The sequence below is a fragment of the Salmo salar genome, chromosome 16, assembly GCF_965601325.2.
Source record: "Salmo salar chromosome 16, fSalSal1, whole genome shotgun sequence".
Taxonomy (NCBI): domain Eukaryota; kingdom Metazoa; phylum Chordata; class Actinopteri; order Salmoniformes; family Salmonidae; genus Salmo; species Salmo salar.
This window is the reverse complement of record NC_138306.1, coordinates 25,407,542-25,422,141: the sequence shown is the minus strand read 5'-3', so window position 1 is coordinate 25,422,141 and position 14,600 is coordinate 25,407,542. Positions and strand designations below refer to the sequence as shown.

Sequence of the window (14,600 nt, the reverse complement as noted above, 5' to 3'; positions counted from 1 at the left end):
AGTGTTGCATTTGTTTATAAACATTTTTCTTTATAATGTTGAAATAAACATGGCTCCAACCCTTACATCACAAACTGAAATCATATGTGTTTACATTGTACAATCAATCAGTGAGAGAGCATCAAATATCACATTCATTTGTACGTATCCACTGTATACAGGAATCACGGCAAAGTTGTTTCCTGTTTCAGTCATGTCTTTGGTCACATTTGCGTGGGTCCAAAAAAAACACTGTAATGATTGGTTGGCAATAGTCTCCCGCAATGCAGGCGATGGCTGCAGGATGAAGTTGGTAACAACTGCAGAAACTTGCAGTCGACTGCAGTCAAAAGTTCCGTTCCTCGGATCAGACGCTGCTCAGACATTGCTGATACCTGCCAGATCTTAAAACACCTCAATATGTTACGTATTAGCTAACCACATCATATGTTATAGCAATATTGTGCCCAACTGCACAGTCGGTTGACGTGGTATGCAACGTCTGAGCCGGGGAACACGACCAAAACCTTAAATGACCTTTGATCACATGATTTTTGTAAAGTTCATACAGTCGACATGTAGGCGCTAGTCGGACATTTTTAACCCCATAATGCAATACACTTTGAAAGATGGTCACCGACTTTACAAAAATGATCCACTCGAACGTGCCCCTAAACATTATGAATTGTCTACTATAAATGATACTTCATGTTCCCATTGCTTAACCCTCATATCAGCACCATTCAGTAGTTCCAGATGCATCAATGCCTTTGTGCTGTACATATTAGGAGTATAATTGTAAGACCTAATTAAAATTACATTTAGCAAGTCGATTAATGCAAATCATTCATTCAGTCATTCATTTGCAAAGTTATCAGTGTCTTTTCCCACATGGTTAAAACCACACACAAATGACACGTTTTATAAAAACCGATAGCCTACTGAACATATACTGGAATTCAGAGGTAATTTAACATTGCATGTGCAATCATATAACATTATGCATGCACTGTTTCTACTGTGAATACTATGAACTAGATTACAACATATGTAATACTACTGATGTGAGGGATCACATTGGAGGGAAAATACTAAATTAAAGGTACAATCCATTGTTGACTTTTTATTGCCAGACTCTGCGGTTCTTTAAAGGGGAGGTAAAAACGCCAGTCTCCTTGTGAAGGACCCTTTGTGATCTCGTGCCACAGACAAAATAGTATTTTTGCTCGTGCTTAATCAAAAAAATGCCCCAGTTGTGATTACTTTCCTCACGTTGCGATATAATCTGACGCATGTACATCTATTTATTTTATGCACCTCCCAACGCCGAATAAATGTAATATTCTGTTAAAAAACAAGAAATAAAAAGGAATGTATTTTTCGTCAGGCTATCTTCAGAGGCACCCGATTTACTCCAAATGCATTCTGGTACTGTCCCTTCTCTTGTATCGGGAGACCCGAAGCTAAAGCAAAACCGGTAAGGATAAACTGGTGAGAGCAATTAAAGGGGAAATGTTATAGGAATATACCTCCGCTTCAGCCCTGTAAATGCAAGGGGGGGTACTTTAAATATATCGTAGGCAGCATATGATGAGAAACTGTGTGCAAGTTGCATGTAATGGCGCTATTTTATTGTTACAAAGTCTGTTGTTGCACGTCTCGCATGGCGCTGGACACGAAGGGGTTAATTTTTTCCACCGCCGACATTTTTATACACTGCGCCTCCCGCTTACTTCGAACCATAAAATGCTCCTTATTGTTCTGGTTTCGATAACTGAAATGATGAATACAGTACTATTTTATACGCTTTTTAAATCCTGTATGAGGCCCAGTCAGTCACACTTGATTGATAGCTAACTCTTTGATTAGCAAACGTTAGCTCTCAGGCAGGTTTGTTCAAATCGGTGGGCTTTTCCAGTCTTGCAGCTAGCCCACCGAATTATTGTTAACATAATGTTTTGCTGTCTGTAGATAGTTCATATTTCTAACTTTTGACTGCTGAAGTTGAAAGTTGGCTGCAAATGACTGGTGCATGATTTAACTGGAGCTGGCGCACACTAGCCCAACTTCACATCCTCCTCGCACTGTTTCAGGAGCCTCCAAAACGCCCCTGTTAAACCGTTTCAAACTAGGCCCTGAGCGCAACAATTTAGCCAGACCCATGATGAAACACAGGCTCGATCACACAGGGAAAGTTTGCTCCTAGTCCTAGCCTGCTGCTGGGATTTTGTTTTATAGAATGTATTCTATTTCTGTTTTATTTATTAAAGAAATTACATGAGTTAGGTCTGATTCTATGTCTATAAAGGTGTTTGTAAACAGTGATGTAGTGCTATTTTCTTTAGGGGAGGGAGCGAAAAAAAAAAGATGTCATCATTTCTCAATTAAAGTTTGTACCAACAGATGTAGCCTATTTAATATCATTGTAGAACAGGCCTATGCATAAAATGCATCCTCCAAATATAACGTCTTCCTATGCCCACACATATTGTCAGAACATTTAATATTTTTAATACCCATAAACACCAAGTTTGGCATACCTCATTTCAATATAGGCCATCACTGTCAATTGTGAATGTTAAATCTTCACGTTTTACCAGTGGACACTCCAAACTGCATGCCAATCATTTGATCTCAATAAGTTTCATGGGAATATGTTTTTTGATCTTCTTGAATTACTGTTTCTTACGCAAATTAAAGCAGATGGTGTTAACAAACTATTAGCCTTTATTGTAGGCCTATATTGTTTAAATCAAAACATAGGCTTATATCCTGCCTAGTTTTGGCCACGAGGGGGAAAAAAAGACTATTCAGCTTCAGCTAAGAAATAACTGAGGAGGTGTTTTTGGTGTAACATATAATAGGCCTAGTAAGCTACAGTATATAGGCCCTACTATTGTTTTCAGTTCTGTTATGTAACATACTAATTAATAATTGTGAGCTTGCAAGGCATTGATTCAGCTTTGATTACTAAACAATCACCATTGTGAGAACTGATGATCTTCTATTTGTAATAATAATAATAAGTGATGACTAGGACTATTAGCATGGGCAACATATCTTGTTCAGGGTTATTGTAAGCGATTTGAGGGCCCTTTGAATTGTGGTGAAAGGACTGCACCTTAACCAAGTGGTCACACATTGTTCTGGGTTCCACTACGCAAGAGGGGTCCGTGGAGTTTTATGAACATCAAGGCAGGCACAGTGAATTTGGTTCCTAGATCTTGTTAGTTTGATGATTCATGGGGTGGATCTGTTTGTTTGCATATGGAATAGGGGTGGTTTGTTGCTGTAAGCTAAGCGCTCGGACAGTAGGGCGAGTTCAAGTGCATCGTACGTGATCCCGAAGTCCATAACGACCTGTTTTGAGGACAGCTGTTTTAGCAACCCCTGGTGGAGTTTTCTGTCTGGCTGTTCTTGTTACGTTGGATTTGGCCCGCACAAAATGGTCAAGCCTCTGACCGACTGGCTTCTGCACACACGCCAGAGAGAGGGAAGGAAGGGAAGAAACCACCATTTACCTACCTATAGGCTAATATAGCCTACATATTCATTTACTATAATTTTCATGGAATTTGAGTCGTAATTAAGTAACATTTATCAGAATACATTTCCTGAAATATTTTCACCAGCTTTGTATTCTCAAATTGCGGCTCTGCCTGTGCACTACATCCCTGGTAGGCAGCTCACTAGAACAATCAAAAAAGATTTAGCAATGCTGGCTTTGAAACAATCTGTCTAGATGGATTTATCCTACTTTAAAGATCTCTGACAGTTCTAAGAAGTTAATTTTTTTCCCTCAAATGTATTTCGATTAATTCATTTATGATTGATTTTAGATCGGATTTTTCAACAAATTAAAAACATGAATCAACTGATTCAGCCACTAAAAGATACATAAATTAAAAGGCAGTTTTAGTTGTATTAGGTATTTGCAAGTTCTCACTTTGGACATGTTGGAGTTATAACCTAATCTCAATTAATAGCACTATAACGTTGTCAATCATTCTTCAACATTCTTCAACACTATTGATACCCGAGGATACATTTTAACCAAATGTCAACATCCACTATACCTGTACCTTTTCAGTTTAGTCGTAGTTACACAACTGGATATTTCATGTTTTACACCCTCTCCTTCACTCATTCCTCAGTCCTTCTCTGTTCCGTTATCCTTAGTCACTGTTTCCTGATCCTAGATGCTGATTGGTTGAACAGAGTAGAGGTGTAGTCAGTGGTGAATGTCCAGTGTTACTTGAGACATGTTTCTCATCCCTCTCTCCTCTTTTCCCGCTCTTCTGTCCACCTCAGGTTATTGACTGAGATCCCAAAGTGTTTCCAGCCATGTCTGTCAGAGAGTCGTTTAACCCAGAGAGCTACGAGCTAGACAAGAGCTTCAGACTCACACGCTTCACTGAGCTCAAAGGAACGGGCTGCAAGGTGGGTTTTTCTACGCCCCTGGCGCTGTAAAGAGAGAGTTATTAGGCAACATCTAAGACTGCCTACTGGTATAATGGCATTAAATAGAATGATAATGTCCACTCAGTCTTTGCTGCTTACGAATATTACTTGCTGAATCCCTAGCTTCAATATTAAATAATGTTTGGGAGCAATGAGCAGACATTTACTTTATGTTCATAACTATACAATGTAAACTGTGATGAGTGTGAGAAGCACTACAAATGTTAACATTAGGATGATTACGATTATGCTTGACTTGTACTTCTAAGGTAATCTGCTTGTTATTCCCTAGGTGCCCCAGGATGTGCTACAGAAGCTTCTAGAAGCCCTGCAGGAGAACCACTATCAGGAGGATGAACAGTTCCTTGGGGCTGTCATGCCCAGACTTGGTATGAACACATACACATATGCACTTTAATCACATCCATTCTTAAGATAACTTTTACAGTTTAATAATAACTCTGTTCTATGCAGGCATTGGTATGGACACCTGTGTCATCCCCCTCCGACACGGAGGCCTTTCTCTCGTCCAGACAACAGACTACATCTACCCCATAGTGGACGACCCCTATATGATGGTATGTTTTCATTCTGTACCACTCTTTGTGTTACTGTTTTCAGCTATACCACATGCTTTAGGTCCTGTGAATATCATATACAGTGAATTCTGAAAGTTATTCAGACCTCTTGACTTTTTTCACATTGTGTTACGTTATAGCCTTTTTCTAAAATGGATTAAATCGTTTTCCCCCCTCAATCTACATACAATACCCCATAATGACGAAGCAAAAACAGGTTTTTAGACAAATGTATTAAAAATGAAAAACGGGAAATATCACATTTATATAAGTATGCAGAGCCTTTACTCAGTACTTTGTTGAAGCACCTTTGGCAGTGATTACAGCCTCGGGTCTTCTTGGGTACGACGCTACAAGGTTGGCACACCTGTATTTGGGGAGTTTCTCCCATTCTTCTCTGCAGAGCCTCTCAAGCTCTGTCAGGTTGGATGGGGAGCGTCGCTGCACAGCTATTTTCAGGTCTCTCCGAGAGGTTCGATCCGGTTCAAGTCCGGGCTCTGGCTGGGCCACTCAGACATTCAGTCACTTCTGCGTTGTCGTGGCTGTGTGCTTAAGGTTGTTGTCCTGTTGGTAGATGAACCGTCACCCCAGTCTGAGGTCCTGAGCACTCTGGAGCAGGTTTTCATCAAGGATCTCTCTGTACTTTGCTTCATTCATCTTGCCCTCGATCCTGACTAGTCTCCCAGTTCCCTGCCGCTGAAAACATTCCCACAGCATGATGCTGCCACCACGATGCTTCACCGTAGCGATGGTGCCAGGTTTCATCCAGAGGTGACGCTTGGCATTCAGGCCAAAGAGTTCAATCTTGGTTTCATCAGACCAGAGAATCTTGTTACTCATGGTCTGAGAGTCCTTTAGGTGCCTTTTGGCAAACTCCAAGCGGGCGGTCATGTGCCTTTTACTGAGGAGTGGCTTCTGTCTGGCAACTCTACCGTAAAGGCCTGATTGGTGGAGTGCTGTAGAGATGGTTGTCCTTCTGGAAGGTTCTCCATCTACACAGAGGAACTCTGGAGCTCTGTCAGTGATCATTGGGTTCTTGGTCACCTCCCTGACCAAGGCCCTTCTCCCCCGATTGCTCAGTTTGCCGGGTGGCCAGTTCTACCCTTCCCCAGATCTGTGCCTCAACACAATCCTGTCTCGGAGCTCTGCAGACAATTCCTTTGACCTCATGGCTTGGTTTCTGTTCTGACATGCACTGTCAACTGTGAGACCTTTATGTAGACAGGTGTGTGCCTTTCCAAATCATGTCCAATCAATTGAATGTTCCACAGGTGGACTCCAATCAAGTTTTAGAAAGATTTCAATGGAAACAGGATGCACCTGAGCTAAATTTTGAGTCTCATAGGGTCTGAATAGTTATGTAAATAAGGTATTTAAAAAAATAAAATTGCAAACATTTCTAAAAACCTGTTTTTGCTTTGTCATTATGGGGTAGATGGTAGTGTGTGTTGACTGATGTAGACTGATGAGGATTAAAAAAAAAATGTATTTCCACAAAATGTGGGGAAAAAGTCAAGGGGTCTGAATACTTTCCGAATGCACTGTAGATTGAGTAGTTACGGAGAGCTTTGGACAGAAGTCTTTCACCTTGAGCGGAGTATGTGTTATCTTCATTCATACTTTTGTATATATAGTGTATGTGGACACCCCTTCAAATTAGTGGATTCGGCTATTTCGGCCACACCGTTCCTGACAGGTGTATAAAATGGAACACACAGCCGTGCAATCTCCATAGAAAAACATTGGTAGTAGAATGGCCTTACTGAAGAGCTCAGTGACTTTCGACGTGAATCATGGGATGCCAACATTCCAACAAGTCAGTTTGTCAAATTTCTGCGCTGCTAGAGCTGCCCCGGGTCAATTCTAAGTGCAGTTATTGTGAAGTGGAAACGTCTTGGAGCAACAACAGAGTGGTAGGCGTCACATGCTCACAGAATTGGACCACCGGGTGCTGAAGCGCGTAAAATTAATCTGTCCTCAGTTGCAACACTCACTAACGAGTTCCAAACTGCCTCTGCAAGCAACGTCGGCACAATAACTGTTCGTCGGGAGCTTCATGAGATCGGGTTTCCAAGACCGTCGGCTGGAGTGGTGTAAAGCTCGCCGATATTGGACTCTGGAGCAGTGGAAACATGTTCTCTGGAGTGATGTATCACCATCTGGCAGTCTGACAGACAAATCTGGCTTTGGTGGATGCCAGGAGAACGCTACCCGCTCCAATGCATAGTGCCAACTGTAAAGTTTGGTGGAGGAGGAATAATGGTCTGGGGCTGTTTTTCCTGGTTCGGGCTAGGCCCCTTTGTTTCAGTAAAGGGAAATCTTAACGCTACAGCATACAATGACATTCTAGATGATTCTGTGCTTCCAACTTTGTGGCAACAGTTTGGGGAAGGCCCTTTCCTGTTTCAGCATGACAATGCCCCGATGCACAAAGCGAGGTCCATACAGAAATGGTTTGTCGAGATCAGTGTGGAAGAACTTGAATGGCTTGCACAGAGCCCTGACCTCAGACCTAAACCCCATTGAACACCTTTGGGATGAATTGGAACGCAGACTGTGAGCCACGCCATATCGCCCGACCTCACTAATGCTCTTGTGGCTGAATGGGAAGCAATTCCTCGCAGCAATGTTCCAACATCTAGTGGAAAGCCTTCCCAGAAGAGTAGATGCTGTTATAGCAGCAAAGGGGGGAACCAACTCCATATAAATGCCCATGATTTTGGAATGAGACGTTCGACGAGCAGGTCTCCACCTACATTTGGTCATGTAGTGTTTCTAAATCATGTCAATAATGCCTTACTGTCTGCAGGGGCGAATTGCGTGTGCCAACGTTCTAAGTGACCTGTATGCCATGGGAGTGACGGAATGTGACAACATGCTGATGCTACTGGGGATCAGTAACAAACTGTCAGAAAAGGTAAATTGCATTGACACACACACACTCACACACACCACCACCACCAATGGGTAGCACCCAGCCACTAAATGGTCCCTCTCTTTTCTCTATGCCCCTGTCAGGAGCGGGACAAGGTGATGCCTCTGATCATCCAGGGTTTCAAAGACGCGTCAGAGGAAGCAGGCACGTCTGTGACGGGGGGACAGACGGTGCTTAACCCCTGGGTGGTCATGGGGGGTGTGGCCACCACCGTCTGTCAACCTAATGAGTTCATCATGTAAGAACGCTCTCATAGACAGCTACCCTCTTGTCCATCTCTTGCCCCCTCTCGGTCGCTCTCTCTGTCTCGTTCTCTGTTTAAGCCTCTGAACTATTGCTAGTTTGTTCATGTGAGCTGTATTTTGTGTTGTGATAGTCATGATATCAGAATTGATCATGATATCAGAATTGATCATGTTGATGTGTTCTCTGCTGTCCCTCAGGCCAGATAACGCAGTGCCAGGAGATGTGTTGGTGCTCACCAAACCTCTGGGGACTCAGGTGGCTGTGGCTGTACACCAGTGGCTGGACATCGTAAGTGTCAACACACAAACCACCTTTCATTTGATTTAATAGCCTATATTGTAACTTCAACACTAAAATGTCAACAAACAAGGTGTCTGTATTTGTCCCAAAATATCAACCTCTACAGTACAGTTAAAGCTTTATCGGTGGTTTTCATTCATTCAAAGTGGTCTAATGTCATGTGTATGTATACAGTGCCTTCGGAAAGTATTCAGACCCCTTTACTTTTTCCACATTTTGTTACGTTACAGCCATATTCTAAAATTGAATTGAAAAATCTACCCACAATACCCCATAACAACAAAGCTAAAACAGTATTTAAAAAAATAATAATTTGCAAATGTATTATTATGCCTTATTTACATGAGTATTCAGACCCTTTACTATGAGACTCGGAATTGAGCTCAGATGGATCCTGTTTCCATTTATCATCCTTGAGATGTTTCTACAACATGATTAGAGTCCACCTGTGGTAAATTCAATTGATTGGACATGATTTGTAAAGGCACACATCTGTCTATATAAGGTCCCACAGTTGACAGTGCATGTCAGAGCAAAAACCAAGGAATGAGGTCGAAAGGAATTGTCCGTAGAGCTCAGAGACAGAATTGTGTCGAGGCACAGATCTGGGGAAGTGTACCAAAATATTTCTGCAGCATTGAAGGTCCCCAAGTACACAGTGGCCTCCATTCTTAAATGGAAGAAGATTGGAACCTAGAGCTGGCCGCCTGGTCAAACTGAGCAATCGGGGCAGAAGGGCCTTGGTCAGGGAGGTGACCAAGAACCCAATGGTCACTCTGACAGAGCTCCAGAGTTCCTCTGTGGAGATGGGAGAACCTTCCAGAAGGACAACCATCTCTGCAGCACTCCACCAATCAGGCCTTTTAAGGTAGAATGGCCAGACAGAAGTCACTCCTCAGTAAAAGGCACATGACAGCCCGCTTGAAGTTTGCTAAAAGGCACCGAAAGACTCTCAGACCATGAGAAACAAGATTCTCTGGTCTGATGAAACCAAGATTGAACTCTTTGGCCTGAATGCCAAACGTTCCGTCTGGAGAAAACCTTCCACCATCCCTACGGTGAAGCATGGTTGTGGAAGCCTCATCCTGTGTGGATGTTTTCAGCTGTCGGGACTGGGAGACTAGTCAGGATCGAGGCAAAGATGAATGGAGCAAAGTACAGAGAGATACTTGATGAAAACCTGCTCCAGAGTGCTCAGGACCTCAGACTGGGGCGGAGGTTCACCTTCCAACAGGACAACGACCCTAAGCACACAGCCAAGACAATGCAAGAGTGGCTTCGGGACATGTTTCTGAATGTCCTTGAGTGATCCAGCCAGAGCCCGGACTTGAACCCAATCGAACATCTCTGGAGAGACCTGAAAATAGATGTGCAGTAACGCTCCCCATCCAACCTGACAGCTTGAGAGTGTCTGCAGAGAGGAATGGGAGAAACTCCCCATGAACAGGTGTGCCAACTTTGTAGCATTCTACGCAAGAAGAGTCAAGGCTGTAATTGCTGCCAAAGGTGCTTCAACAAAGTACAGAGTAAATGGTCTGAATACTTATGTAAATGTATTATTTCAGTTTTTTTATTTTAATACATTTAAAAATGATACAAACCTATTTTTGCTTTGTGATTAATGGGTATTGTGTGTAGATTGATGAGGATTTATTTTTTATATATAAAAAAAATACATTTTAGAAAAAGCTGTAACGTAACAAAATGTGGATAAAGTCAAGGGGTCTGAATACTTTCCGAATGAACTGTGTATGTATGTACAGTACCAGTCATAAGTTTGGACACTTACTCATTCCATTTTCATTCCATTTTATTTATTTGTACAATTTTCTACATTGTAGAATAATAGTGAAGACATCAAAATGATGAAATAACACATATGGAATCATGTAGTAACCAAAAAACTCTTAAACAAATAAAAATAGTTTCTTCAAAGTATCCACACTTTGCCTAGATGACAGATTTACACACTCTTGGCATTCTCTCAACAAGCTTCATGAGGAAGTCACCTGGAATCAATTTCAGTTAACAAGTGTGCCTTGTTAATTTGTGGAACTTCTTTCCTTCAATCAGTTGTGTTGTGACAAGGTAGGCGTGGTATACCGAAGATAGCCCTATTTGGTAAAAGACCAAGTCCATATTATGACAAGAACAGCTAAAATAATGAAGAGAAACGACATTCCATCATTACTTTAAGACATGAAGGTCAGTGAATCCGGAATATTTCAAGAACTTGAAAGTTTCTTCAGGTGCAGTTGCAAAACCCATGAAGCTGTCGATTATGACGAAACTGGCTCTCACGAGGACCGCCACAGGAAAGGAAGACCAAGAGTTACCTCTGCTGCAGATGATAAGTTCATTAGACTTAACTGCACCTCAGATTGCAGCCCAAATAAATTATTTTCCGAGTTCAAGTAACAGACACATCTCAACATCAACTGTTCAGAGGAGACTGCGTGAATCAGGCCTTCATGGTCGAATTTCTGTAAAGAAACCACTACTAAAGGACACCAAATAGAAGAAGAGACTTGCTTGGGCCAAGAAACACAAGCAATGGACATTAGACCAGTGGAAATCTGTCCTTTGGTCTGATCAGTCCAAAATTGAGATTTTTAGTTCCAACCGCTGTGTCTTTGTGAAACGCACAGTAGGTGAACGGATGATCTCTGCATGTGGTTCCCACCGTGAAGCATGGAGGAGGAGGTGTGATGGTGAGGGGGTGCTTTGCTGGTGACACTGTCAGTGATTTATTTAGATTTCAAGGCACACTTAACCAGCATGGCTACCACAGCATTCGGCAGCAATACGCCATCCCATCTGGTTTGTGCTTAGTCCCACTCTCATTTGTTTTTCAACAGGACAATGACCCCAGCACACCTCCAGGATGTGTAAGGGCTATTTGACCAAGAAGGAGAGTGATGGAGTGCTGCATCAGATGACCTGGCCTCCACAATCACCCGACCTCAACCCAATTGAGATGGGTTTGGATGAGTTGGACTGCAGAGTGAAGGAAATGCAGCCTACAAGTGCTCAGCATATGTGGGAACTCCTTCAAGATTGTTGGAAAAACATTCCTCATGAAGCTGGTTTAGAGAATGCCAAGAGTGTGCAAAGCTGTCATCAAGGCAAAGGGTGGCTACTTTGAAGAATCTCAAATATATTTTGATTAACACTTTTGGTTACTACATGATTCAATATGTGTTATTTTATAGTGTTGATGTCTTCACTATTATTCTATAATGTAGAAAATAGTAAAAATAAAGGAAAACCCTTGATTGAGTAGGTGTGTCAACTTTTGACTGGTACTGTATATATTGTGTGTGTGTGTGTCTGTCTGTCTGTCTGTCCTTCAGCCTGACAAGTGGAATAAGATCAAGCTAGTGGTGACTCAGGAGGATGTAGAGCTGGCCTATCAGGAAGCCATGATGAACATGGCCCGGCTCAACAGGACAGGTACACATGCACACGTGTGTAAAATACTGAGGCTGGACTTTTCCTCATGAAGGACAATGAAGCGTGATTTATATGAAGCTGTCGATTTGATACGATTAGTTAGCTTTAATTTGTCTTAAACACACACACACACAGCCTGACTCGACAGACCAAGTACATGTCCTCAAGTTGTTCTCCCTCCCTTCTTTCTCTTACTGCTCCTCTCTTGTCTTCTACCATTGTTTGGACCAATGTGATTTTAAATATTGATGTCGTTGTTTTTCTCTCTACAGCCGCTGGTCTGATGCACACCTTCAATGCTCACGCTGCCACTGACATCACTGGCTTCGGGATCCTGGGCCACGCCCAGACATTGGCACGGCAACAGCGTAGCGAGGTGTCGTTCGTCATCCACAACCTCCCCGTGCTCGCCAAGATGGCAGCTGTGTCCAAGGCCTGCGGGAATATGTTTGGACTCATGCACGGAACCTGCCCTGAGACATCAGGTGTGTGTGTGTGTGTGTGTGTGTCTGGGCGTTTTTGTCGGTCTGTTGTCTGTCTTGCTTGTCTTTCACACACATAATCATCACCCACCTCTCTCTACCTGTAGGGGGTCTGTTGATCTGTCTTCCCAGGGAGCAGGCAGCTCGTTTCTGCGCTGAGATCAAATCTCCTAAATACGGCGAGGGCCACCAGGCCTGGATCATCGGCATCGTGGAGAAGGGCAACCGCACCGCCCGCATCATCGACAAACCACGAATCATCGAGGTCGCTCCTCAGCTCTCCACACAGAATGTCAACCCCACCCCCGGCGCAACCTCATAATAACCCCCCCACCCCCCTGCAACGCAGACCAGAACCACAAGCTTGGACAACCTCATAATAACCCCCCCACCCCCCTGCAACGCAGACCAGAACCACAAGCTCGGACAACCTCATAATAACCCCCCCACCCCCCTGCAACGCAGACCAGAACCACAAGCTCGGACAACCTCATAATAACCCCCCCACCCCCCTGCAACGCAGACCAGAACCACAAGCTCGGACAACCTCATAATAACCCCCCCACCCCCCTGCAACGCAGACCAGAACCACAAGCTCGGACAAGTTTTTTTTCTTTTTTCGCATATTCTTAAACTAGAGCGTGTGTGTGTATGTATGTATACATACATACATACATACATACATACATACATACATACATACATACATACATACATACATACATACATACATACATACATACATACATACATACACACAATTAACTGGGTTGCTGTGTATGCACACCTGCCTCAGACAGAAGCCTTAGGGGCAGGTCATCACACAACTAAAAATAAAAATTCTCTCAAAAGAATAGAACGAAAGTAAAAATCCATTTGCCTTTTGTGTCTGTTGTAATCTGTTACGTTTAATTGTAGAGGCAGGCAGCTTCTGGGTTTGAGAATTGATGATGATGATGAAGATTATCCGATACTGTTGATTCATTTTGAATCTTTTGGAGACTCTGGGTGTCCGTTGCCTTTTGGGCTCTTTTTAAAGGGTGCTAAGCGTGTGTAAGTGATGGGTAGCGAGATAGCGTTTTTGTTTGTCCGTTCACTATGTGTACAGTTCAAAAGCCTAGTTCAAGTTGAAAGCTATAAGCGATGCCTTGAAAGATTGAAAAATGCCTTTAAAGAGTGTGAACGTAAGGGTTGCTTTTTTACTTTCACTTTTTGTATTTTTTCCCCAAAATAAATAAAATAGATGTTTTATTTTCTTGCGTTGTTTTACGAGAGCACTATCAAACTGATGGAATCTCAGGTGGACTCCGTCTGTTCACATTGCTGCCCTGAACTTTAAGTCAGTGATATGATCATTCATAACAAGGACATTAAATCATTTTACAGGAAATGAACACAACGGCCTGGGATAATTTGATATACTCACCTATAGAGATGTGGTCACACAATAGGATTTTGAAGAAGTCGGTGCATTCTGTCTCAACTCTGTTGCATTGTACGACTACCTTTTCAGGAAGCAGGGGTCATGATATGAGGCAGGTGAAATTGAAAGCACTCAAGTCTTGGTTGACACTTTTCTCCATGAAAATAATACCAGTGCATCCATCTGTAGCAGAGCTTACTCTGATGTTCCATATAATCTTCCAGTACCTAGAGGTTCCATCATTTGTATACCGGTAGTATACTTTGTTCACAGTATCTCAAATCTACAATCTGTTTCTAATCATCCTGGTTGGGATCAGTGTAGTCTTAATACTCTCCAGTCATCTGATATAAGGACTTTTCTAATATCGGGTACCATAAAGGGTTGTATGGCACTGCTTCCAAACTGAAATAAAACTGGATCCTCTTACACTGAAGGACTGTGTGTTCTCTCATCTTCTTTCTTAAAGCAGGAAGTAGCCATCTACACACAGCAACATCAAGGGCTCTATTCAATCTGTCCCATGGAAGTTCAGCATTACAGCGTGAATGAAATTTAAAGGCAACGTTCCAGCATTAGCGGAGACTACATTCACGGTAAACGCTGCATATGTCGGCTCAATTGGAAACGACCTTAACATTTCCAGTGCGCAATCTAACTCTTCAGCGATCCAGATTGAATAGAGCCCTAAATTGTCATTATGCCATATAGTAACTAACCACTTTGTACACCAGAATATAATT

At 42.6% G+C, this 14,600-nt stretch overlaps 1 protein-coding gene across 2 annotated transcripts; it reads left to right on the top strand.

The window, feature by feature from the left end:
* The first annotated feature begins 1,354 nt into the window (after positions 1-1,354).
* Positions 1,355-14,293, top strand: LOC106573416 (selenide, water dikinase 1). Of its 2 annotated transcripts, none has more exons than XM_014148441.3 (10): positions 1,355-1,456; positions 4,291-4,419; positions 4,733-4,829; positions 4,915-5,018; positions 7,828-7,935; positions 8,037-8,191; positions 8,397-8,487; positions 11,853-11,952; positions 12,225-12,437; positions 12,542-14,293. In XM_014148441.3, the coding sequence occupies exons 2-10, from the start codon at positions 4,324-4,326 to the stop codon at positions 12,754-12,756; spliced, it is 1,179 nt and encodes a 392-aa protein (XP_014003916.1). In that variant the 5' UTR covers positions 1,355-1,456; positions 4,291-4,323; the 3' UTR covers positions 12,757-14,293. The 2 variants fall into 2 exon arrangements, with proteins under 2 accessions (XP_014003916.1, XP_014003917.1); XM_014148442.3 differs by having other exon boundaries at positions 1,413-1,470.
* Positions 14,294-14,600: the final 307 nt, after the last annotated feature.